The sequence below is a fragment of the Peromyscus eremicus genome, chromosome 2 (assembly GCF_949786415.1).
Source record: "Peromyscus eremicus chromosome 2, PerEre_H2_v1, whole genome shotgun sequence".
In the NCBI taxonomy this organism is placed as follows: Eukaryota; Metazoa; Chordata; class Mammalia; order Rodentia; family Cricetidae; genus Peromyscus; species Peromyscus eremicus.
Window position 1 is genome coordinate 103,549,721 of NC_081417.1, and position 27,536 is coordinate 103,577,256.

Below are 27,536 nucleotides of genomic sequence, written 5' to 3' on the forward strand. Positions count from 1 at the left end.
TAGATGTTAACTTCTTTTGGAGTGGAAGTATTTGGAAGTGGGCTTTGGGACGTAAGTAGGGGTGAAGAGGGAGCCTTTCTGAAGATTAGTGAGTTCACAAGAAGGGACTTGGGAGAGGTGCTTTCTTTCTCTACCATGTGGGCACACAGCAAGGAGGCATCCATCTGTATCTCACACTCAAGAATCAGTTGTCACTTGCTATCTTGGTATTGAGATTTCCAGAATCACTCAATGTAATAGTATTTTGTTGCAGCAATTCAAACTAAGAGAGCAGTGGATAACTCAGAGCGTAAATGTGGAGAAGCAGCTTTCAAGTTAAGTAGAAGATGGAAGAGTTTTAAGATGCTGATATCATCTTTTAGGGTTTGATAAAAGTGACTGTGGTCAGAGCTGAGGAAGAAAGGACATCTGGAGTGGAAGCCTCGTTTTCCTAGAGAACTCATCATCATACAAATTCGGGCTGATAAGTTGCCCCTATGTGACTTAGGAGGCAGCTCTGATCATCTTTGATTCACCCTTCCCTGGTCTTAGAAAAGAATATGTATGTGTACATATATATATATGTACGTGTGTGTGTGTGTGTGTGTGTGTGTGTGTGTGTGTGTGTGTATCTCCAAGAGCACAAGGGGCCATTCTGTCAAGTTCTAAGAAGTCCAACTGTCTTCCTATCTCTATTAACTACAGCTCAGACTAGCAGGGTTCCTGCTAGAGTAGCTGATCAGATCTACAGTTCACATCTACACTAACCTTACTGAATTGGCTAACATCTTGCTCTTGGACATCCAAGCCTCTAGAACTATAAAACATAGATTTCTGTAGTTTTGACAGCCAAGTCCTATGGGAGGGGATTGCACTTTGTGATACAGCAGTGGCCTGAGCTAAGTCACAGAAGATGTTTGATAGGCATCTAAATATATGTAATGTTCAAGGTGATTGGCTCTAAGGGCGGGGGCATTTGTCTGCAGAGTATCTAAGTAGATGTAATGTTCAAGGTGATTGGTTCTAAGGGTGCGGACATTTGTCTATAGAGTATGTTATCCTAGAATTAAAGAGGATACTTTACAGCATTCCTGTCCTATAAATCTGCTAGTTGTTATTACAGAAGTTCATCAGTTGGTTTCTCAGTCAATTGAACTTACTCCACTGAATCTATTTCTCATTAACTTTACATGAAAACATTCAGACTTCACGCAGTATAAATGTAACCTGTGTGAAGTCCACAGCCTTGGTGTAGCAAAGGTGTGCTGTGCCTGTTGAAGATTTGTTCGTAAAGCACAGTAGATGTGGAACAGAATGTGCGGTGCCTGCAATAATCCATGTAATAGATTATTGTTAAGTTCTCTGTTCTTTTACTCTAGCATATACCAGTGTTGTGTTGGCTGCAGGCTGACCCAGCAGCCCATCTTCTCTTTTGTGCGATGGGCAGGGATGCTGCCTCACATTTTCTTCTGTTTCGCAGAAATGACTCGGAGGACATCTTTTCTTTCTGTGTAAAGATGGCTGTAGGTGAAATACATACCTATGGTGCAAAAGAAAGTGAGATTGGTTAACCATTTCTTTGAAAAGATCTGTGGTTTTGGGACCCAGGGAGAGGGCCGCTTGAGTTCTAGGAGCAACAGCTGCAAGGGATGCTCAAGCAAAGCACACGAGGACCGGTGCAGATTTCACAGGGAAAGGGAATGCAAGCACACGCTCTGTCCGACTCGTCTACCCCTCCCTCCCCCACTTCTTTGATAGCTTTCTTTACAACCTCTAAACTGTCGTCTTCTTTATTTGGATGTGCTAGTCTTACACTTGAGAACTGTTCTCTCTCAGACATGGTTATGATCCTGATAATTTGTGAAGCGTAGAGTAAATAATAGAAGTCTTTTTCCCAGTTTCCTGGAAAACAATGTTAGTTGATTAAGTTTGTTCAAATATAACTTTCTACTAGCCCACACTACATATGATTAAATTACTTTTAAATAGCTTTACTCTTTGGTTGCAGATTTCCTATATGCGTTACTGTATATATTAATGGGTTCAGTGTGGTTCTTTCCACACATGCATGTGGCATGCACGGATCAAATCTCACTTCCCTTCTGCCACTCTTCCAGCCCCTCAGGACCACAATTCAATTTTCATGTCAGTTTTTAAATTTTCACATGTAAGAGAGAACATTCTGGCTTGCTTCGCATGCCCTCCATTTCCATTCACGGCCCTGGGATAACAGGAATTATTGGCTAAGTGCCCCACCGTGGGATCGTGCACCACATTTCCTCTGCCCATCCATGTTGACAAACTCCTGGGCTGGTTCCTGATCTTTCTGTTGTAAATAGTGCCACAGTCATCACGGGTATGCCTTCCCTTTCATCGCCTGCTAACTTCACTTCCTTTTGTCCTCTCTGGGGCAGCTGGATCAGATGGTAGTTCTATTTTTACCTTTTTTGCGGAACTTGCACACTGCTGTAGTAGTAGCCGCACTATTGTGTGTTCCCAACAACAGCAGTTTCTTTTTCTCCACGTCCTCACTACCATTTGTTTGTGTTGTTGTGTGATTGATAACAGCCAGTCTGACTGGACTGAAATGGTAGCTCATTGACTGTGTGTCCCTGATGGTTAGTACAATGAAACGAATTTTTCAGAGTAATTAACTGTTTAAACGTATCCAGGTCTATTCAGATCACAAACCCATTTTCTAGTTGTCTGACTTATTTCATATAAATGTTTGGAGGTCTCTGTGTCTCCTGAGTACTTAGCAACTGTTCTCTGCCCCTCTGCAGGTTGTCCCTGTGCTCTGTCATTTGCCTTGCTGGGGAGAAGCTTACTAATTTAATGTCATCTCATTAATCTCATTAATTCTTCCTTGTGTTTCCTGAGCTGTTGACATCTTATTCAAGAAATTATCATTTGTACCATATCCTGAACTCTTTCAATGGTACTTTCAGAGTTTCGGGTCTTACATTCAAGCATTTGATAGTTTGAGTTGATTTCTGTGTAGGGTAAGGGTCCCGGTCATGTGTCAGTCTTCTGCATGTGGATATCTTGTTCTCCCAGCACCCTGTGTTTCTTTCACGTATATTGTTGCTGTGGGATGTTCTGTATGGCAAATGTGTTGCTAATTAGTCAATAAATAAAACACTGATTGGCCATTGGCTAGGCAGGAAGTGTAGGCGGGACAAGGAGGAGAATAAAGCTGGGAAGTGGAAGGCTGAGTGAGAGAGACACTGCCAGCCGCCAAGATGAGAAACAGCATGTGAAGATGCCGGTAAGCCACGAGCCATGTGGCAAGGTATAGATTAATGGAAATGGATTAATTTAAGCTATAAGAACAGTTAGCAAGAAGCCTGCCACGGCCATACAGTTTGAAAGCAACATAAGTCTCTGTGTTTACTTGGTTGGGTCTAAGGCTGAGGGACTGACAGGTGTCAGATTTGTCCTGACTGTGGGCCAGGCAGTAAAACTCAAGCTACAAATGGCGTCCAACGTGGTGGCAAGAGTTTCCACCTAAAAACTGAGAAAAAAGATTCTAAAACGGAGCTAAAAACAGCTTCCTAATTGTCTCTCTCAAATGAGCGGCAGCTGCTGGTTTCAGCTACTGGTGGGTTCCTGGTGTGCGTGCTCAACCTGCAGTATGGCGGGAATGAGGCCTCTGCAAGTGGCACATTAAGCTGCATGGTGGATTTAGCCTTTGCAGGTACAAAACAAAAAAAGAGGTTTTTGGGCTACACACTGCTTAGATAAAAGTATAGACCCACGATAGCTCCCAGAGCTGGCGGTAAAGGTAAACGTAGCCATGTTGGGAAGCTGAGGTGGGCGGAGCCAGCAGCCACAGCTGCTGCAGTTTAAGGCAAGAGATTCACAATAAGACAGATTCAGATGTAATAGTTTACAATGTGTGTAAAATATACGTAGGCTTGAAAGAGACAAAAAAGGTGGTATATACAGTTATATAAAGAAATACATAGTTTTAAAAAATAAAGTCTTTAAAGAGACAGTAAAGGTAGTATAAAAAAAGCCACATGAAGATGAATATTACACAGAGAATCTGGATTGTGTTGTCTTTGGGAATTTTAACTGCAGAAAAACATTTGATTGTAAAAGCTGTTGAGTTATGCCAAAATGTATATTTTAAAGGTACCTTGATTTCAAAATTTGGATATAAGGATATGTTACTTTGGAAAGGAGATTCTGCTTTTGTTCCCACAGAAAGCCAGAGGTTATGGATTTGTTCCAGATTAAGATACATCAGGTTTGACCAGCCAAGACCCCCTGAAAGGTCTCCGATGACACCATGGCCCAGATGATCCAACATCCAGAACCGTTTGAAGGCAACTGGCTCAGACAATACAGCCTCATGGACTACTCCATAATCCTAAAATTTTCTTTGTATCCCCATAAGATACAGCGCCCCCCTCCAGCAGGAAGTAGTAAGAGAAGCTACGCCCAAATTCCCAAATTATATGTAATTTTGCTTTGTTAAGGTTAAAACCTTCCTTTTTGAGAAAAAAAAAAAGGGAAGTGCTGTGGGATGTTCTGTATGGCAAATGTGTTGCTAATTAGTCAATAAATAAAACACTGATTGGCCATTGGCTAGACAGGAAGTGTAGGCGGGACAAGGAGGAGAATAAAGCTGGGAAGTGGAAGGCTGAGTGAGAGAGACACTGCCAGCCGCCACGATGAGAAACAGCATGTGAAGATGCCGGTAAGCCACGAGCCATGTGGCAAGGTATAGATTAATGGAAATGGATTAATTTAAGCTATAAGAACAGTTAGCAAGAAGCCTGCCACGGCCATACAGTTTGAAAGCAACATAAGTCTCTGTGTTTACTTGGTTGGGTCTGAGGCTGTGGGACTGGCAGGTGAGAGAGATTTATCCTGACTGTGGGCCAGGCAGAAAAACTTAAGCTACATATTGTTATTGTTGGCATGTTTCTTTCTTTTTCTTTTTTTATTGGCCTTTTATGCCATTGCCATACTGCTTACTACTGATCCTTGTGTCTTGACATTGGCTGTTGAGATGCCTCCAGCTTTGTTCGTTCTGCTTTAGGGTCTTTGGGGCTTACATACTAATTGTATGGGTTTGGTTGTTCTGGGAAGCGTGTTATTGTTTTATTCTTTTTAAAATTATTTTCTTAAGAGCTTATGTGTGACTAGGTGTTTATGGTACTTGCACATGTGTGTGCTGGTGCATATACCATGTGTGCAAACGTGTGGCCAGAGGAAGCTCTCGGCTATATCACTCCCTGCCTTATTCCACTGAGACAGGGTCTCTCACTGAACCTGGAGCTGGGCTAGCAGCCAGCGAGCCCCAGCAGTTCTCTTGCTCCTACTTCCAACAGCCCCAGAGGTATAGGTGTAGGGCCACACTCAGCTTTTTGGTGGATGCTGGGGATCCAATTCAGGTCCACATGCTCATATAGCACAGCTCTTACCCACTGAGTGATGATTTCAGTCCTCAAAATGTCAACAGTTTAGTTGGAGATTGCATCCCTAGATCACTTTGAGCAATATGGACATTTAATGGCTTCTGCCAATCCATGAAAATAGGCAGTCTTCCCGTCTTCAGTAGCTTCAATTTCTCTCCCAGTGTTTTGTAGCTTTTTTGTAGAGGAACTGTACTTCCTAGTTTGTTCATAGGTATGTTTTGTGGTTATTGTGATTTAGATTTCGTTCTTAAATTCTTCCTTAGCAAATCCATTATGTGTGGAAGGGCTTATTTAAAAATGAAAACTAGAAGCATAAAGTCCTGGGCTGGAGAGATAGCTCAGAGGTTGGGAGCGCTGGCTGCTCTTCCAGAGGTCCTGAGTTCAGTTCCCAGCAACCACAGGGTGGCTCACAACCATCTGTAATGAGATCTGGCGCCCTCTTCTGGCATATAGGCATATATGCAGGCAGAACACTGTATACATAATAAATAAATAAATCTTTAAAAAAACAAAAAACAAACATAAAGTCCTAAGTAGACAGAGTTGTTCTGAATGGACTTTGAGTCAGGGAAGGCTGTGGAGTATATATGTCCAGCTTAGGTGCTGCCCACATGAAAAGCTTTTCCTGCTGGTTCTGTCCTACAACTCAATCTGTGTCTCTCTCCTAGTAGTTCTGGTGAAGTCTTTAGTTGTCCTCCCAACATGCCCTGTTATTTTTTGTTTGCTTTGCTTTGTTTTTAAGACAAGGTCCCACTCTTGTTCAGGCTGGCCTCAAACTGACAACTTCCTGTGTCATCCTCCCGAGTGCTGAGATTTCAGGTATGAGCCAGCATCCCCAGTGGTAAGATTTTTCTGTGCATCTGCAACAACATGGATAATTGGACTCCCTTCTTTCCTATGTATCTGCCTTTCCTTCTTCTTGTCTAATTGCTCTGACTAAAATGAATAGGATACTGAGAAAGAGCAAGGAGAGTGGACATCTTGTCTTATTCCTGATAATAGAGGAAATACTTTGTTTTTCAGCATTCAGTATATTAGTTGTGGGTTTGTCATGCATAACTTGTTCTTGTATTTTATCATGAATAGATGTTGAACTTTATCAAATGATTTTTCTACTTCTACTCACATAAATTTTATATAGTTTATTGATTTATAGAGGCTGCAACATTTTTGCATCTAGGAATGAAGCTTATCTAATTATAGTGTATGATCTTTCTACATACTTACTAGTATTTTGTTGAGGAGTTCAGCATCTATGTTGATTGGGACTGTTGGTCTATAGCTCCTTTTCATTTACTATTAAATTTTGGTAATGCTGGCCCAAATGATTGCCTATTAATTTGAGAAGAATTGGTACTAGTTACTCTTGGTAAAATTTAATTGTGAAGCCATCTTATGCTGGCTTTTCTGCATTGGGAGATTTATTACTAGTTTATTACTCATTACTAGCATATCCAGGTTTTTCTATATCCTGTTAAATTTCTCTATCCTTTTGGTTGAATTTTGGTTGGTCTTTTGTATCCAGAAATGTTTCCATTTTCCAATTTGTTAGTGGGTAGTTTTTTTGAATAACCCCAACTGATCTTCTGCATTTCTGTACTGTGGGTTGTAATGTCTCCTTTAACATTTCTAACTTCATTTCTTTGGCTCTTCTATTTTGGGCAGTTATTATAACTGAAAAGTTTATCCACTTTTTTTTGTCCTTTCAAGGAAATAACTAGTTTTATTTCATTGACCCTTGGTACTTATTTTCTGTTGACTTCTGGTCTGATTTTTATTTCTCTCCATACAGTTATTTGGGATTTGGTTTATAATTGCTTTTCTTAGTCCTTGATATGCATGGTTAAGTTGTTTCTCTGAAATACTTCTGTTTTTTATGTTTTTACATTGTTCTTGGTATTGTTTTTGATATATCCCACAGGTTTGGGATCCTGCATTTCTATTGGTTTCAACAAATTTTTCTTTTGGACTTCCTCAGTGGCCTTCTGTTTGTGGGAGAAAGGGAAAGCAGGGTGTGGCCAGCACCTAAATTTCTTTGTGGTCCTCCTTGGGCAATGTGCCCTGTCAACCAGAGCAATAGCTGACCCTTAGCATTGCTCAAGGCCGCTGCAGTTTACCCCTGGGGTCAGAGAAGCATTAGAACCACAGAAGTCTTGTCTTACCCTGTAAAGTGGCAGGCGCCCATGCTTGTATGTGTGGGGAGGGATGGTCGGTCCCAGCACTGCTAAGATTCTATACTCTGCTGACCATACCCTGGTCTCAGAGGGCAAGCTGTCTAATCCCCTGTATTCAACACGGCTTGCTGGGACTCTCTTCATTCCCTCTCACTCAGAAGAGGATTCCTCCCTGCCTAGTAGTGTAGATAGCATGGCAAGTTCTCAGGTTTTTGTGTCTATTGCTATGCCAGGTTTGTTTGTTGTTGTTTTTTAATATTACAGTGTTCTAGTTTCCCCCCATAATTTCTTGCACTCTCCCAAAATGCAGCTCCATACCTATTGCTTGTGTTTTCTTTGTGGAGCAAAGTACTGATGCCTATACTCAGCCATCTTGAAATCCCACACAAGTATAACTTTGTGTATGTGTTTGTTTTGTTTTTGAGACAGCATCTCTCTCTCTGTGGCCCTGCCTGGCCTGGAACTCACTATGTAGATCAGGCTGGCCTCCAACTAACAGAGATCTATCTGCCTCTGCCTCCCAAATGCTGAGATTAAAGGCATGTGTCGCTAAGCCTGGCTCAAGTGTACGTTTTATGTGTGTGTAAGTGTTTTATCTGCATGTATATATGTGCACCACATACATGCCTGCTGCCAGAAGAGAGGGTGTGGATCTCCTGGAACTGAAATTATGGATGGTTCTGAGCTGCCATGTGGAAGCTAGAAACTGAACCCAGGTCGCCTGTAAGAGCAGCAAGTGCTCTTAAGCACAGAACCATCACTCCACTCCCTCCCCACAACTGTAAGTTTTTGTTCTCAGTTTTCTTTGAGCCTTTATCACCAACTTTCTATTTGCCTCCTAGGGAGCACTAGCATGTAAAGCCAAACAGAAAACAAAATGGGAATAAATGAAAAAAATAAAAATAGATAATCCTGCTGTTGGGGATTGTGTTTTACAGATTATATCTTTGTGGTCAAAAAATGTCTGTGTCGCATGCATCTTGCAAGCATATTCTCTAGTAGCATTGTTCTTGCTGTAACAGTGAAATTTTGTAATACTTGATTTCACGATGCCCCCCCCCAAAAAGCATCAAGGGCCTTAATCAGACTATCTAGTTCATTGTGTGGGGGGGCTTCCTTTTTAGTTCTCCCCATAGTTACCAATCTGTTTAGGACAATGGCAGCATAAACCACAAGAAGAATGCGAAAACAAAATATCTACTTACCTATGAAGAGCACCAGGAGATACAGCTTGAGCACATAAGGGAAACAGGTAGATATGTCCAACGGCAGCACGGTGGAGTTGGCGCCAAATGATTCGAAATAAGGCAGTGACTGATAGATGGTAAATGCTGTTTAAAGATAGAAGGGTGGTAAAGGTTCCCTTTCTGAGTTACAGAGGTGAGTGTGCACGCATAACTTTAATGAAGGAGATCTGTGAATCGGCAACAACAGCTTTGTGATGATTGCTGAATCCTTTAGTGAAAGCTGCAACTTGATATAAAAATCTATGGAATGATTATGTTGCTTAAATTGTTCCAGCATTCTGACTCAGTAAATTATTGCCCACTGTGTACCCGCTGTTGAACCCACACATTTCATGCTTACATAGAAAGACTGTATAGCGCTTCTTAAAATGATGACTTTAAAAGTACATCTGTCTCCTCACTCACAAACGGGGAGACAATCGGGTGTGGAAAATGCTACATCTGTTTTCCTCTTGGAGTTACATGACACGTGTTTAACAGTGAAGACTCAGAGGTTCTGCAATAATGAAACGGCCCTCCCAGCATTTTGGTGCCATGACTGGCCTTAGAATGTCTTCTTTCTCCTCTGCCCTAGAAGTACTTACTGGAGCAACTCTGTGAGAAATGCTGACCTAAATTATTCTGTGGGAAGAGGCTAGTTTAGTGTTAGATACATATAGAGGATCCATGAAACTAGATCACATGTGTACATTTTAAAAATAACATTCCTGCAGTAAAATGGCTTCTATAGTTATCTAAGCTGCCACCATCTGAGGAAGGGAAGTAAATGTACTTAGATTTTTTACTTTATGTGTATCAGAGTTTTGCCTGCATGTATGCAAGTACACTACATGCATGCAGTACCTGTGGAAGCCAAAAGAGGGTGGTGGATCCTCTGGGACTAGAGTTACAGACAGTTGTGAGCTGCCATGTGGTGCCAAGAACTGAACCCACATCCTCTAGAAGAGCAGCCACTGTTCTTAACTGCTGAGCTTAACTCCAGCACTGTGATGCACTGTTTTTACAGTTTCCTTTTAGTTTGAAGTTGTTTCAAAATAAAAAGGGGTTGCAATGTGATCAAGTCAGGAGCTGAAGCAGGTGGATTAGAGATGAGTGGCCTTGGTGCAGGACTGCCAATGGACACCAAACATGCCATTAAGATTAACCAGGGTTGCCTCCAAGTCTCAAGCATTCTGACAGACGAGTGATAGCTTGGGTATTTATATGAGCTTTATTTACTTGTTGAATTTATCAGACATGAAAATTACAGCTTTAAAATTAAATGAGAGTTATTAACTTTATTAAAAGTTAAGTAGGTTTCCTTCCCTGTCTAGTTTTATACTCTGGAACATGTGACACATGCAAAGGAAAGATCACAGGCACCTTCTCCACTGTCTGGAGTCAGTCATCATTAACACTGTGTCATGTATGTGCCTTGATTGTCTTCTGCTGATACTTTGGGGAGAGTAAGGTTACGGTCTAGTAAAAGGGAGGGTGTTGTGTGGCATTCATATCAAAACAAGCTTCCTTCAAAAGGCTTAAAATTATGAACACCAAGAATAGAAATGTTTCTTGTATACTTATTCATCCTTATTTTTAGGGAAAGAGTCCATTATATAGTCTTTCGAAGAAAACTTACTTTGCAAGTATAGTTTTAATGAACAAGTCATAATGTATGTATTTATGGATCATGGTGTGATATTTTGATATATGTGTACACTGTGGAATGATGAAAGCTAGTATTCAACATCTCATTTTTGTAATGAGATAACTAAATTTCCTCTTTTGAAATGTACGCTATTATTGGCTATACTCACATTGGTGTACATATCTTACAATTATATTTCTCCTGATGTAAACCTCTTACCCTTTCCAACATCCAGTCAATTTTACATTCTTTACAGTATTTCCATATGCCAAGACAAATAAATGCACTTAGCAAATATTCCATGAATGAAGAATTTCATTCTTAAAGAATGGGTGACTAAGGTTTTTGCTGTTGTTTTTCAATGGTTTGTATATTATTATTCTCTAGATTCTCTGAATATTCCAAATTTTAACAATTAATTTTAAAAATAAAAGAAAAATTAAAATTCTGATTTATTGTCTGTAGTCGTTGGTAAATAGAAAACATGTGGTTTTCTTTTATATACTAGTCTTTATATACTCATGATTATTATTGACAACAGCTCTCTCTTTATAATGTCTTTGTTTTCCTGTAGTTACTTTAACATGCATTTTGCATTATTTAAAATCTCTAATCTTGACTTTCAGAAGAAACTCCCTGCAGCCTGTCAAATCCACTACTGGGGGAGCGTTTGTCCTTTGCTTAGCCTCAAGTTCTTTGAAAACTGCTTACTTCAGTTATTTAATTTTCTTTACTAATACAGCCAGTAGTTGATCTGCTGTTTGTTGGGTATGTGTTCCGGTGCATATGAGAAGGGAAAGAAACAAAAGGCCAGGCTGAGTCCTGTGTGTGCACATGGAACTAGGCCAATGAGGGACATGGACATGCAACCAAGAAGCATACAATTGTCTAGTTGCAGCTGAGATGTACCCTATAAAATAATAATCCGTGGTGCTGTAATGGGGAACTACCTTAATTGAAAAGTTGGAGGCCTCCCTCTGACAGTGGAGACTCTTGTGAGGATGGTCAAAAAGTCACTGGCAGAAGTAGGGTGTATAGAAGGTGGTGAGAAGAAGCACTCTAGCCAGAGATAACCAAATTTCTAAGTATTAAAAAAAAAATTAAACTCTAGCTTCTCTACCTGTTAAACTCAGTTGGGGTATGTACACAGACTTGGGGGTAAAGTGAGTTGCCCCAAATTCATAGTTAATGAAGGTAAGGACCTGGACGCCGATGCTTGTTTCTAGCCCAGTATGTTGTACCCTGTGCAGGGCCACCTCTGCCTTGAACTTTAGTGCTTGTGCTCTCTCTCTCTCTCCCCTCTCCCATCCTCTCTCTCTTTCTCTTTATTTCCTTCCTTCCTTCCTTCCTTCCTTCCTTCCTTCCTTCCTTCCTTCCTTCCTTCCTCCCCTCCTCCCTTCCTCCCTTCCTCCCTTCCTCCCTCCTTCCCTCCTTCCCTCCCTCCCATCTCAGTCTTTGAGACATGGTCTGCCTATGTATCCTTGCCTGTCCTGGAACTCTATGTAGACCAGGCTGGCCTTGGTGTCTCTGCCCCCAGAGTTACAGGTGTATACCACCACACCCCAGTGAACTTTGCTTTGTAATGATTTGCTTCTTTGAAGCAAGGAAAGAGACTGGCAAAGATATCATCAGTAAGCCAAGTACTACTAAAAAAAAAAATAGCAGTTTCATCATCAAAAAATTTAGTGAGCAATCAGAGATCAAGGGCTTGTAACAGTCAAAAATATCACACAAGACTCTTACCTTCGGCAAGAACACACAGAGGGTAAATTGGCATCCACAGTGTTTGGCTGAGCCATGTCAAGACAGCATAAGATATTCCTATGACTGACAGCATGCTGTATGTGTATCTGGAAGGAAACAGGTGGTTCATAAGAATCTTTTGTTGCTGCTGTCTGGGAAATAAGAGAAGATATCTTTCTACAAATTAAACACTGGAATAAAACTGGAAGTATGGGAATTACATGCTTTATTTCCTATAATTTAAGCAAGGACAGGTAAAAATGATGTATCATGGGATGGGGAACCTATATCTCCCTGGCTTATCTCATGGGGTGAATCATAGATAATTATACAACTGAACAGAACAGGAATGTAGCTCTTTCCTCCTTCCAAGAAATAACAGTTATAAGCTTCCATGATTAATGACTTCAATTTTATTTAAAAGCCAAGCTCATTTTGTGCAACAACAGCTTCTTGAAAAGATAGACCTATTTGCACATATTGTAAAGGGTGAATTTATTAGAACACAACTCCTAAATTCATATCTGCTATCCTCTGTGTCTACTGCTTTGCCCCATTATACAATCAGAACTGGTCTTGGGAGCAGGTTTGGGGTACTGCTTTGCCCCATTATACAATCAGAACTGGTCTTGGGAGCAGGTTTGGGGTACAGTAGGTTAACTTTAAACCTGCTAGTGCAAAATATTTGATGGACGTTTATTTATATGAATAAGCCAGTGGTGTCTACACCTCACCACACATCAGATTACCCAGATGACCTGTTGACTCACAGATTGCTTTTCCTTTCTTTCCTGTGTATTCAGTTCAGGATCTTAGCCCATGAGATGATACCACTCCCATTCAGGGCAGCTCTCCCTCAGCTGAACTCCAGAATCTCGTAGAAACACCTGAAGGTGTGTCTCCTTAATGCCCTTGGCATCCTGTTAAGTTCTCAGTATTAACCACACAGTAACTAATAATCCAGCTCAAGTTATCTATTTATTTTCTTTTGTTGCTTGTGGTTTTGGTGTCCTGTCTAAGGGTACATTGCCAAGTACAACTTCATCTTATGCATGCAGTATCCAGTTATCCTGTTACTGTTTGTTAAGATGATTCTTTCCCCCATTGAATCTCATGGGATCTTTGTCAAAACTTAACCTAAACTAGAAGAGTTTATCTCTGAACTGTTGAATCTATCCTCTGATTGGTCCATATAGTAGTACCACACTCATGATCAGTGTTGCTCTGTAGTAAGTTCTGAGTTGAGAAGAGTGAGACCAAGTGTGTTCTTATAAAGGTTTTGACTCATCTGAGTTCAGGTTTCTATGTGAATTTTAAGATCAGCCTCTCAATTTCTGCTACAAACCCAATTTGAGACTCTAACAGGGCTTTCAATGACTGCAGATTTGATTTGGGAGTATTGCCACCTTAACAATATTAAGTCTCCAATATGGAATGCCCTTCTATTTATCAAGATCTTTATTGTATAAGGTCTGCTTATTTTGTTAAATGTATTCCTGCATATTCCATTTTGTTGAAAGTTATCATAAACAGGATTGTTTCTGTTATTTTCATTTTCAGATAGTTCACTGAAAATAGATAGAAATACACTGATTTCTATTGGATCTTGTGTTATACAACTCAGCAAACCTTGTGAATGCCTTTTACTTTTTTTCCCTAATTGCTGTGTCTAGAAATTCCAATACAATGTTGAACAGTATGGATATTCTTATTGCGTTCTTAGGAGGGATGCATCCCTCTCATCATTAGTTCACATGGTAGTTGTGGCCTTTTCACAGGTACCTTTAATGGGCTGAGTAAGATTCTTGTTGGTTATTTTCTTTAAACAAATTATTTCACATAGATTGAGATGATATTTCCATCCCCATTTTGCAGAAAGAAAAACTATCAAAAGAAGAGCCCAGGGGTTTTACTACTGGCTATGAGGAAAACTAAAGCTTGTGCATGTGTGCTCATAGCAGTATTTCTCATTTCCAAGACGGAGGAATAATACAAGTATGCATGAACTATGTGGATAACCCAAAAGTATTATGGTGATACAATGGAATATTATTCGGCCACAAAATGCCACAAAATAGCATTACCTGCTACAACACTGAACTTGTGAACATTATTCCAAGTAAAAAGTAGCTAGTAACAAAAGACCACATATTTGGTGACTCCATTTGTATGAAACACAAAATAGGAAAACCCATAGAGATAGTATGAGAATGGTTGCCAGGGCCTGGGGAAGGAGGGAATCGGAAGTGATGTGCACATATGGGTATGGTATTTCTAATGGGCAATAAAATTGTTCTTTGGCTGAATAACTGTGATGGTTGTGCATCTTTGAATATACAGAAACTCACCCATTTTATATTTTAAAAAGTTAAATTTGTGGTAGGTAAGTTATATCACAATAAAACTGTTATTTACAAAAAGTTAAGTGATGCCCAAGATTATATAACAAATAAGTAGTGGACGTGGGTTCCATCCTGCTGTGTCCTCTATGTCCCCAAATCATTCCATGATAGTTTGCTACCACTTTCAAGATGAAAGTCATGTTGTTCTGTTGAGTCTATGAGAATTGATGCTGAGTTAGACAGAATCGTATTCCAATATATCTGAAAGCTGTGGTCCCTAGCAAGGAACTAATGCCTTGTATAAATAGGAAGTCACAGGCTACAAAAGTCCTTGTCTAAAATTCTACTTTTAAAACATTAAATAGCTTACTAAGTACACGTACAATCTTTCCTAAGGCTCACCCCACTGTTGGGGCTATATTTTTAACTCAGCCAAGTTATTGACAGTAGAATAAAAACAGATTTACACAATCTCAGCCCAAAAGTCAGGACTCTTTTAGGACTATTCCCATCCAGATCTTTGGAGCAGCAGTAGTTTCTGGGGATGCCATCAAAGGACTAAGTTAGCCATTGGATCCCACCAGAGTTATGTACAGAAATGGATATGGGGGTACATTATTCCCCAGAGAAATGAAGTCCTAATATAAAATATTCCTGAAGTCACAGAAACCAATTGTTGTAGATTGCTTCTCTTTGCTATGATAAAATATTTGCCCAAACCAGCTTAGTGTAAGAAAGACTCCCAGGTCATAATCCATCACTGAAGGAGTCAGGGCAGGACCTGAAGCAGTGACCAGGAACACTGCTTGCATATATGCGTCCAGGCCCACAGTCCCTCCTCCATAAGTTAACAGTCAAGAAAATGCCTCCACAGGCCAATCAGATAGAGGCAATTCCTCAGTTGAGGTTCCTCCCCTTTCCAGGTGTCAGGTTGACAACTGAAGCTATGACACCAGCTTTGGGTTCTGACAAGTAGTGAAAGTCCTGTTTTGCTTATTAAAATAATGCATGTTAGAGCAATGGTAAGTGTCTTATGTTAGTACATAGCTGTGAGGTCATTCCAGGTCAGTATCCTGACAAAGCCTCATTCTGGAAACCTGAGAGTTCAGATTTGCACTTGGAATACCAAGATTGGTCTTCATTTTCCTTGATAAATCCATTATGGGAAGCCCTACCTATACATTTCTATTTCAATATAAAACAATTTGCAAAGAGTTGTTTTTCTGTCTCGTTCATAGTAACTAATGTGAGCAGCTATTACTCATTTCACTAAAGCAATTTTTCCTTGTTCTAACAGATTGATGGATGATTGAGACAGGGTCTCATTACATAGCCCTGGCTGGCCTTGAATTAACTGTGTAGGCCAGGCTAGTCTTGAACTCACTGAGATCTACCTATCTTTGCCTCTGAGATTAAGGGTGTGCGCCACCATGCCTGCCCTGGCCAGCAATTTTGTTTACTTACCTTACCATATCCAGTAGGTTCCAAAAGATGAATAAAACACACACCACATATTTTTCTTGGATTTCCTCTTGACTGGTGATCACCCCAAAAAGAATGACCACTCTCTCTGTGAGCTAATAAAAACACATGGAGAAATAGGATCATCTGTTATGCCATTTAGGTAACATTCCAATTTTAAAAACCAGGGCTTTGTTTAAAGGAAATGCCTTAACTTGGAAGTACGTTTTCTAACCTACTAACAATGGCTGTCTCTGAAAGAGCTGGGTTCTGGGTGAATTTAATTTCCTGTTTTTTGTTTGTTTGTTTTTCTGTACTTTTCAAATTACATATAATGAAACAAAGATAACAGTTCACCTGAGTCAACATATTGCCTCTCTTCTTGACATATACACATTTTTTTGTTCACTTTGGCAAACTTGTACATGAGTGTCCACTACAAATTAGATGGTACAGTGAAATCGATCCTTCCTCCAGAGTTAGTGGTGGAGAAGGTAATTATAGTGCAGTATGTGGAGGAGGGAAGCACGGTTAAGGAAGGGGATACTTGCTGCTGGAGAAAAGGATGCAGAGAGGTTCATGAAGACGAGCAACATTTTGGCTGCCTCTTGATGGATGGATTGGAGTTGTCAAGTAGAGTGGATATGAGAAAAGGCATCCTAGACATGAGCAGCCCACGCAGAAGCAGCAGTGTGACAATGGGAGGTGCCCCAGGGAAGGAGCAGGAGTCACAGAGAGACCAGAGTGAATGGCATGGAGAAGGAAAAATGGGAAAGGAAATTGAAAATGTGTTTGGGGCTGGGTTGTAAAGGGTTTTGAATGACAGGCCAGGAATTTCCATTCAAACCAATAGAGAAGCCACTGTAATTCTTTTCTTTTTGCTGGGCAGTAATATAACCCTAACCCTCGTAAGCCAGTGGAAAATGGAAAGAATTTAACACATTCTTGGAATATATGTTATATAGGCCAAGTTACAAGCATCTAAAGATCATTGAGAATTCACACATTTTGGGCTTAGCTCCAATTACCAGTCTAAATAAAATACAGTCCTCATTCCCTACAAAGTATAAAGTGCCCTGTGTTATATTAACATAGCCTGTACAGTCTACATTTTTGTGTTTAATAGGGCATTTCTCTTTGCTCTCAGTGGTCAAAAGATATAGACTTGAGATTGATGGAGCATATTGGTACCCAAGGAAAAGAAAATATAAAGGGGTTGATTTCTCATTTCTCATAGCCGTCTTTATTTTTTCAAGCTGATCTCTGGGATAGACCACAACAGAATCACGGGCTGTTAGTTTAAAAAAAAAAAAAAAATCCAAGATTTGCCAAGAGCAGTGCACATGATCAGAAATCCACATGTATAAGCTATGTCAGCGTGTCTATGAATACAGAGGTGAGTCAAGAGGGCCCTTGCATGGCTAAGGGGAATTAGACATGATTCAAACTTAGTCAGTCTATGGGAGTTATCCACAAAGCTCTTTTCCCTTGGTCAGTTTTTAAGATATAATGATCTGGTTTCTTGATTTAACTTGATTGTGTCTATATGAATTCTTCTAAACTGCAATTTAAATAACTGAATAACCCAATCTGGCTTGCATGACTCCTGGCAGCTTTGGGATGGAAGACTTGAGCATCTCACAAATATTTAGGCACTACTCATCTTGTATTTGATTCATGCTTAAGACTCAGAGAACCTATGTTTTTGCTAAAAAATCTCAGAAGTACACAAACATGGATACATACAGCATAGATTTCTAATCTCATGGCTGAGTGTTTTAAAACCTAGATTTATGGAATCCCTCCACATAGAACATTCTAATAGTAGCCCGACACCTCTCTCACATGGATGAAATCTGGGAACCAGAGAATTGAAATGCTCTGACAACACCAAGGGTGAGTAGGAAGCACAAGTCTCCCGGTCCCTGGATGTGTAAGCAACCCATGATGTCAGGTGCCCTCTAATGATGAGGGCCGAGGACACTCTAGCAGTGAGGCTGGGGCTGTATGATGAAACTCAATTAAAATATCAGTGGAGGCTCTGTGGTGCCTTAGAGATAGAAATCAGCAGTGCACATGCCCCCAAGTGCCAACCACAGTATGCATATGGACATAGGAAGATTCCTGCCATATGCATTGTTACACAATATCAGCCTAATTCATATCTGATGGTTATTTAACTATGTTCAATGGCACCCCAATAGAGGCATTTAGTTGGAGATATTAAGTTGATAGAAGTCAATCTTACTATTTTCTGCAAATTTCCAGTTTTTCATTTAATCGTTACAATAACTTTAAGTAGGCACTATTATTATTGATTTCCCTTACCCAAAAACTTGTGTTTTACTGGGCTAGAGTGATTTCCTTCAGGTCTAGAATCAAAATCTAGACTCGTAAGTCCTGTATTCTGAAACAGTAGGACCTTTTCATTTCTGTCACTTTGGGGGAGTTTCTAGATGGCTCAGCAGGTCAAGGTGCTTGCCAGGTGGGCCTAGTGACCTGAATAAGCAATCCTGGGACCCCCATAAATGTGTAAAGAGAACAGAGTCCTCAGCCTTGTCCTATGATCTCTACATGTGCAGCCTGCACATACTTTTTTAAATTAAAAAAATGACTGAAGTTATGTTGTTAAATAACACGGTACTTTATTAAGACGAAGGGTTTCTTGCCTAAACATGGGTGCTCAAGCAAGAAACTCTAAATAGACTCAGTGGTCCACACACAAAAGAAGGCATGAGGGTGGGGGTGGGAGTTGTTGAGAAGCTTCTAGCAGGAGGGGGAGGGGTCATGAAAATGGCCAGAATTCATTAAGAAATGTATGAAACTTCAAACAATATTTTTTTAATTTAAGAAATCGGAAAAATGACGGGGCAAAAGCAGCATCCCAACTGTAGGAAGAATTTCTCAACTGTTAATAAGTTTCAGTCTCAAAATTATTATTTTGCCAAAATTGTAACTATTTCAAATCCTATCAACATTTTTAAAAACCACAAAACATATTTATATGTGCATGTATACATGTTAGAATGTGAGGAGATATGTATACACATGTGTGTGGAGGCCAGATGTTGATGTCCAGTGTCGTCTTCTATCACTCTTCACTGTATTTTTTTAAGACAGATCTTTTCACTGAACCCAGAACTCACTGATTCATCAATATCAGCTGGTCACAGTAAGATCCAGGGGTCCCCCTTCCTCCACCTGCCCAGCACTGGGGTTAAAGGTAGATGTGACCACACCTGCCTTACTATAAGTGTTAATTAACTGTGGGGTGGGAGGGTGATGGGTGATGTGTGTGATGTCAATACCATGGTACGCATGTGGTCAGAGAACAACTTTTGGGAGTTGGTTCTCTCTCTACTTTTAAGTGGGTCCCAGGGGATTGAACCCAGCTTTCCAGATTTGTGGCACAAGCACTTTACTCGCTGGCAATCTCTCTTGCTAAAGAAGTAAGCTCTTTAAAAATACTTTAAAAAAAATTTATTTATTTATCCGTGGAATGTATGTGGAGTGTTGACTCAGAACATCCAGGAGGTTCTTGTTTCAATGTCTAGTTTTTAAAAAGAAACTCCATTAAGAACCAGACCATTGTCTGGATGTTAGTTTTGGAGTGGCCACCAAAGTGACAAAAAATGAAAGATCTCAGTGTTTCAGAACATAGTATTTAGAATCATACTGTCCAGATTTCAATTCTAGAACTGTAGGAAGTATTGTTTGCAGGACATTTTTCTGCAGAGATAATGAAGACTCAGTGGGCTTTTAAAAGCCATTCTGCATTTGTAAAAATACGCCATGAAGATAGCTTTGTGCCTATCCAGTGAAGAACTCCATGGATCAAATAACAAGACCTAAAGACTCTTAACGTTCCCACAGAGTGAACTGTGTGTATAGTTCACTCCCCAAAAGCTTCCAGCTTTGGACACTTACCCCTCAAAACCTTAGCAGCTTTATCTCTAGTAACAAAAGCCTATTCTCAAAGCCTACAGGGAGAGAAATCTGTGAGATTTTTATACAAAGTCCAGTGATGACTTTGTCTAACAGTGAAACTCAGCTGCTTCATATCCTAGAGAAATCACTGGAAGCCACTGTCTTCTAACACGGGAGTTAGACACTCTCCTTTGAGATGCCTTCATGGGTTCTCCCAAGGGGCTGCAACAAGAGCTCTCCTTGCCCTTAATATGAACGGGAGACAGAGCTGATGGCATTGGTTAATACAGAAGTATTTCCTGCACTTGACTATCATGGATAGAATCTATGTGAGCATGATAACTTAGGGAAAATCATTTGTAGTGCTTTGATTTGTAGATCTTTTTTTTAAATTGGATAAATGTGTTTAAGACATGTGTAGCAATGTTCATGGTGATTGATGGAGGGGCAGAATATGGTATTGAACCACTTGAAGTCAGCTAAACTATATTCCTCTGAGAGTTTCCTATAAGGTGTACCCATCAAATGCTGTGGTACAAAGGTTCATCTGGGGTTGTTCCCACTTTCTCTAAATTAAAATGTCAAGTTTTTATCAAGAAAAGCTTTTGAGGTGTCTGCAAAGCTGAGGACTGAACAAAGCCTTCAAAGTCAACCTTTCAGGCATGGCTATATCCAATTCTACAAAAGTCAAGTTTTTAGTCTTCTTTAAAGAAGTCTATCAAAATCAACTAGTCCCCTTTAACTCTTTTTTAACTAATGCAACAGAATATGCAAGTTTGTTTGGAAAGAAAGGGCTAGGAAGGGAAAACACTTAGCTTTCATTTGTACTGTCATTTTGAACATGCTTCTTTTGTATCTTCTGAGGTTTCCCACTTGAGACCAAGAATATCAAAGTTGGTTATATTTCTGTATATAATTTAAGTGATATATAATTGGTATAAACAATAAGCCTATAAACAGCTTTTTGTGTTACAGTCTTGGATTTTTTCCTCCTAAGAATTTTAAAAATAAAATATAGATGTCTGTTAAATACCTACTGTCTTATAGTGTGTGTTTTCTCTGCTGTTTTTGTTTTAAATTTTAAACATTATAGTTCATTGCTTGTTGTCAGATATGTGAGTGTAAAACATTTAATAACTCAGAACAATGAACAAACCCACATCTACCCTCATTTCCCCCCCCCCCCCCCCGTACCAGTTCTCGACAGATGTTACATTAGTTGTTCAACTAGCTAATTCTAATCCATTGTTCATGCTAGCTAGAGTTAGTTATCTTGACATTTTGGAAAATCTGTTCTCAAAAGACCACACTCTATTGTGACTTTGCAACCCCATGAAGGTAATACCATAACAACATCACAACTCTATAGACATGGCTTTTGTCCCCTTTGAAGCAGCAGGACATGATGCCTTTTCACAACCATAATAACTGTAAGTAGCTCAGCTGCTCTAAGCACCATCTCTTCATTTAAAAATGGGGAAATAGGAACACTACAAATGATTACACAACCTAAGGCTTTGTTGTGCTATTTTTAAGCAGAATTCTCGGTGTTATCTGATAATGAAGAAATTCTAATTGTCTGCAGAACTTTCATAAGGAAAGATACCAAATGTGAGACCTCACCTATGAGACCTGTATAAAGCTTTCCCAATGCCATTCCCATTCTGAGAACAAATGCAATAAAAACAACAGAGGAGAGATACAACTTCAAATAAGAGAGAAAGCCAGACAGGCACATCAAAAGGGCTGTGTTCATGTCTGGGTTGGTCATAGCCCGGGAGGTTCATCCTCAGCCCTGCACCCTCATCCCTGCTTGTCCTCCCCAGGACTGAAGACTTCAAGGTCATTGTGCTCCATTAGCACTGGACTTAGCAAACTCATTTTTTTTAATAAATAAAAGTGCATGTGTATATGCTATTGTTTTTAAGTGATCAAATCATGAGTTGGTTCTATGCTTTCAGTGATGGCTCTATATGCCATTTGAGATTTAATTATTGGTGATTAAAAACCACACTTGAATGTTCTGGAATTTGTACACCTCTAAGAAATCAGATGTCTCAGTTCTACAGTAATTTTGATTATTAGGCAAGTCTAAGTAATTTTGTCAAGCAAACAATCTGTGTACGTTTATTTCAAGCTCTCAAGTCTCCTTCCTGACTAGGTCTAGAACCACAGTGTGCAATAACAACAGCTATACTAACACAACCTTTAGTTTTGAAAATGCTGTGTTACCAAGAAATTAGTAATAGCCAACTTAGCCTAAAAAACTAAAAGGCCCTTTAGAAAAGAGTGAAAGTGATAACATGACTCAGATTTTATATGAACTTGATACAGCTCCTAGTGAATAATTCCACATGATAGGATGCAGATGTCATGTCTTCTGAGTTGTTACTTCTGCTCTCTAGAATTAGCATTCTGGTGTACACATTTTGGCATTTTCAAAGTACAGGAGACCCACTAAGTCAGGAATACCAATAGATCTTGTTTCTAAATTAATCACTGCTTCTGTGATTGATCTGTGGCCCTTTTTAGTTTGTAAAGTGACATGTTTAGGAGATTCTATGTAGCTCTTAGTTGGTTAATTTTAATATAACTATTATACATTATTACCCTCCTTTTTAACATTTGATATTTCAACACTTAAAATGTCTTTATTCTAATGAATAGTACTTCTCTTTTTGTTTACTAAGTAAAATTAAATATACCCCATACTTTTTAAAACATTTTTTTTTTGTGTGTATGTGCACACATGCCCCCACACTCACGTGCTTCAGTGCATGTGTGGAGGTCAGAGGACAACTTGTAGGAGATGATTTTTTTCCCTTTATAATGTGAGCTTCAGAGATCAAGCTTAGGTCATCATGCTTGACAGCAAATGCCCTTACCCAGCTATCTCTCTGACCCATTTTTACTGTCCCCATCCATAAATACTTTTAATATTTGTAATTCATGAGGATTATACCATTATTTGCATCTTTTAAATTTTCATGATATTTCAAGCAAATTAACACAGGGAGCTATGTAATAAACAAGTCTTAAGCTCTATGTTTACATTCTAAGTACTTTGCTGGGTATTTAAATACATTAAGATTCTGATATCTTAGGAAATAGTTTGTTTTCCAATTTCTTTTGAGAATACCTCAAATTATGCTCATTGAGATGGCTATTCCAAATCCTGGAGTTTTAATTTATATCCTTGTAGTCACCTAATCATTATTTTGTCTTTCTCATGGAAAACATCATTTTTAATTAATTTTTTTTAGTCTTAATTCAGCAATGATTTACTATGTGGAGTGTCTACCAGTAGTAAATTCCCAACTGTCAATCTGCCTTTAAAACAAGCACCATCATTTTGGTTTTTAATCCTCTATTCTTTCCCATCAACAGCCTAGTGGCTGTGGAGGTATAATCCCACAGTGGTCAGTAGAAGAGGCAGATCTCAAACCCAAGTCTAGAAGCTTCAACTCTGAGCCTTTCCACTGTCTTATCTATTTCAGAAGGAGATACCTGGAGAGTGGTCAATGGCCATGGAATCTCCAAGACAGGATCCATGCAGTACACAGGCTTCCCAGTGGCATTCCCCAAACACTGCCTATGGATCACACTAACTGCTGTGGTTTAGGTAAGGGAATCCTATGAATGAGTCCTGCCATAAAGTCACTAGGGACTATAAATAAGATAAACTCAAAAATTAAAGAGACTGTAATAACAGCATGAGTAAACTTACCTGCAAAAACCTTGGGAAAAGATGATTTGACTCAATGCCAATATAAATGTGCAGCAGCTCCAGGAGGGAAATGGATTGGCAAACCCGCATAACCAGCCCGATAGCATAAAATGTGTCAACCATTGAATCTGTGTCAGTGAGTGACAAATAAAGACATGGTGAGTCAAAACTGCATCAGAGCGTACATTTGTAGAGTACTGCAAAATACAGCTGAGGTGTATTTCTTTATTGTATGTGCAAAAAAATCACTCTAAATAAGCTAAGTTGTAGCAATGAGATACATTCCTACCAAGTACTGTGGTACGTATAGGATGCACATAGATACTTAGAGAAAGCATGTATAGTTCTTTTTAATTGGTCCTCTTCCAAAAAGAATTGAAACTTACAAAGTCTTCACAGCCAGAGTTATATTTATTCCCAGTATATGAGATTCCCATGCTATTCCCACACACATGTAATCAGACAGAATCTAAACCCCTGGTGTATAGATATTTTGGGGTAAACACACTAAAAAAAAATCTGCTGTGCTCAGCTTTTTCATTGACAAGAAAAGGAATAGAAAACTGATTCAGAGAAATTCTGTAGAAATGACCCTGCTGATGCTACGATGTCAGACACCAGGTCTCTCTGCACTTCAGGCCGGCACACATCGCACTAGTGACTCTGAGTTTGTTTTAAGCACTGAGCTTCGGAGTTGGCATTGTGAGAGTCTATAACTCAGATGGTCCCGAGCGGGAACTGAATAGAAGGGGACTGATGGCCCTCTAAAGACAAACTTGTTGCTTTAAGATCTTAAAATCCTGCCACATCTGGAGACTTCTGCTGGTAAGTTTTTCGTTTTTACTGCTTCCCAGCGTTTGCATGATTATAATTGACCAGACACTAGAGTTTATCCTCTTGCTGTCTCTATAAGGTATGGATGCTGTCATCATCATACTCCTCTCAGAGACGGTTCCTGACACACCAAGAGCCCACACTCCTACCCACTGCCTGTACCATTACACAACCCTGACAGAAGAAGGTAGTTGGTCACACAAGGTCACTGCCTAGGGCAGTGGTTCTCAACCTGAGGGTTGAACACCCCTTCCACAGGTGTTGCATATCAGATACCCTGCACATTAGATATTTACATTACAATTCATAACAGTAGCAAAATTACAGTTATGAAGTAGCAATGAAATTTTATGGTTGGGGGTCACCACAACATGAGGAACTGTATGAAAGGGTCACAGCATTGGGAAGGTTGAGAACCACTGGCTAAGGAAATGGACCTGGTCTCCTATTCCAGCGTTCTCAGTCTTCCTTTCAAAGGAACAAACCACTTAGGTTTCTCTAATCATACATAGCTGCTACAATTACAGTGGCGTATCATGAAGATATCGATGGCTAAAGCCACGTTCCACAATGGGAGCCGTATGAGAATTCTTGCTTGGGGCACAGGAGGTAAGTGAACTGCAGTTTGCCCACACAGCCTCACCTAACCTACGGAAGTGATGGCTTCCCACCACTTGTATCGCGGCTTCCTTCTGCTTGACAACTCATGGTGGGCGTAGCTAACACTCAAGCCTTCTGCTGTAGCTCCGAGACTAACAAGGCAAGAACTGTGTACCTTTTCAGTAAGACTGAGAAACAAAATGGTTTGTGACAGCCCAGGAGATGGGTTTCCTTGTGATACACGACTCTCAATTGATGAACTCAGCATGGTTTTTTCCAGTCACGCTCATGTTTGTTTTTAGCTAAACCAGCAGTTGTTCAAACTGTCGAGTCACCAAACAGTTGTAAACTGTGATGACACTTACTCATGTGGGGATGGGACACAGAGGGAATGTTGTTTTGATAGTCACTTGGTGATTCATTCTTTAACAATCTGAAATGAATAGTTTAAAGAAACATCCTGACTTTTTAGGAAACTGAAGGAAGCTTATGATTCAAGTCATCAATACCAACTCCACACAGGTGACCAGTCATCAGTGTGCTGTGTCACGTACATATTACTAAAGGGATCCAACAGGGGCATGGGGGATACAACGTTTGTCACTCAGTTACTGGTAATCCTCAGCTACCCTAAACCCAGGGAATGAAAATCAATAGAAGGATTTCATTAATTTCTCATTGCTTTGCCCAGAATGTCAGGCTGGAATTTACAGAGTCCTCAAAATGCGTTAAATTTGCCTGTTTGGTACAGGACCAAAAAGAAACATCCCAAAGATAATGCTTTGCTTTCAAAGCAAATTGCCTGCTCTGGGACAAGACACATCCTTTCCTCCTCACCTTCTGCCTACTATAAAAAGGTTTCAGGTTGAAATAATAAAGTATGGTTATGGAAAAACAAACTCTAGAGAAGTGAATGATGCCAGGTGTGCTGCGCAGAAGTTCAAAATTAAAATCAGCAGGACAAGATGAGAACAAGGAATAGAAGTTAAAAATCAAAACTGTTTAAGAGTTTTACCTTTTCCAAAGGAGAAGAATCTGGCTGTCATATTTGTCAGTATCCATGAGTGGCCACAGAACTGGATTAGGTAATAGATGAAAAGATACACATTCTTTCTATACCTATGAACACAGGGAAACGCCATTAAACAGGTCTTTTAATGCATCTGTCAAGCCGAGCAAGCAGAAGAAAAGCTCCATGTCGGAGTTCTGTATTAGGGTCTTTCATTGTGTTGGCCCTCCAAGCCCATTAAAGTTTGATGGGACGTTATTTAATGTGAGCGTATTGATTGAGATTGCTGAAAACCAAAGATAGTTGTTTTCCAAACTTCATTTTCATCTTTGATAAAATTCTAACCTTGTTTCTCTAACACCTACTGTCACTGAAAAGATAGGTTTGGAATTTCGAAGGGACAGGGAAGGAGCATGGATGGATGCAAAAGGACTGATTTGGGCAGCTTGCAGCCCAGTCCGCTAGGCTTGTTAAATGATCAGAGGGGTGTGGTCACAACTGGGCGACTCAGTAATTGGACACACCTGACTTTCGAGTACCTTGTGATTGGGTTACTCTCTCTCGCCACCGCCTCCTGTTGCATTTTACCAGAGAAGCCAGTTCCCTTCAGCAGACACACATAGAAAGCAGTTTAGTTGCTCAAGCCAGGGGGCGAAAAAAGGAAGTCAAGCTGAGTGCAAAAAATGTGTTGTGGGTTGCTGGGGAGACGACTAAGAGAAGATTGACAGATCCTTGGTCTCAGGGAGTTCCAAAAGGCGGTGTTTGAAGGGCTCCCTGGTGTGCAGAAGGATGGCTGGAGTGGCCTTGTCAGCCTAAACAAGAGTTGCTCTTAGCTGGAGATGGGAAACCTCTGAGAAACGAGGTATAAAAACTGGGAAGCCAATTCTCTGGAGTAGTCAACAGATGACCAAAACTGCTAAAGGGATTAGGAAGGAAAACTCCAACCCAACCAGAACCACCTGGCTGTAAACACACACCCCGGGCACTAGTTTGCCTGGAATCCCTCCTGTGATGGGCGCTGCTGCCACTGGACGCTCTGAAAAAATCACCCTGCGCCGAGGTCTAGAGCGCAGCAGGGACGAGGAAGAAGGGAAGAGGCAGTGGGAATGCACAAAGAGAAGAGGTGGCCAGGCCGCTTGTCCTTCCATTTCCTCATCTCCAAATAAAAAAAAATTAAAAAAAAAAAAAAAAAAAAAAAAAGAGGGAAACGGGAGCCTCCTTCCTGAGTTTATGGAGAAAGTGCGATCCGCTAGCACCAGCAGTAAAAGTTGAGCAGAGTCAGGGGCGTCGCCCATGAGTGGAAGCCGGTGGGTGGGCGTCTTCCCAGTGCCCTGGCCCCTCCCTTCCCGCCGCCCCGCGCCCTACCTGGTCTGCAGCCAGGTGGGCAGCACCGAGGGCCCCATGGGCCACAGTCTGCACCTCCAGCGCCTCCGGGAA

The 27,536-nt window shown here is 40.3% G+C and overlaps 1 protein-coding gene across 1 annotated transcript; it reads right to left on the reverse strand.

Moving 5' to 3' along the window:
- Positions 1-1,129: 1,129 nt before the first annotated feature.
- On the reverse strand, positions 1,130-27,536 carry Hacd4 (3-hydroxyacyl-CoA dehydratase 4). Its single transcript, XM_059255960.1, has 7 exons — positions 27,465-27,536; positions 26,106-26,209; positions 23,657-23,784; positions 16,006-16,118; positions 12,200-12,306; positions 8,788-8,913; positions 1,130-1,519 (listed from the first exon to the last, which is right to left on the reverse strand). The coding sequence occupies exons 1-7, from the start codon at positions 27,500-27,502 to the stop codon at positions 1,437-1,439; spliced, it is 699 nt and encodes a 232-aa protein (XP_059111943.1). The 5' UTR covers positions 27,503-27,536; the 3' UTR covers positions 1,130-1,436.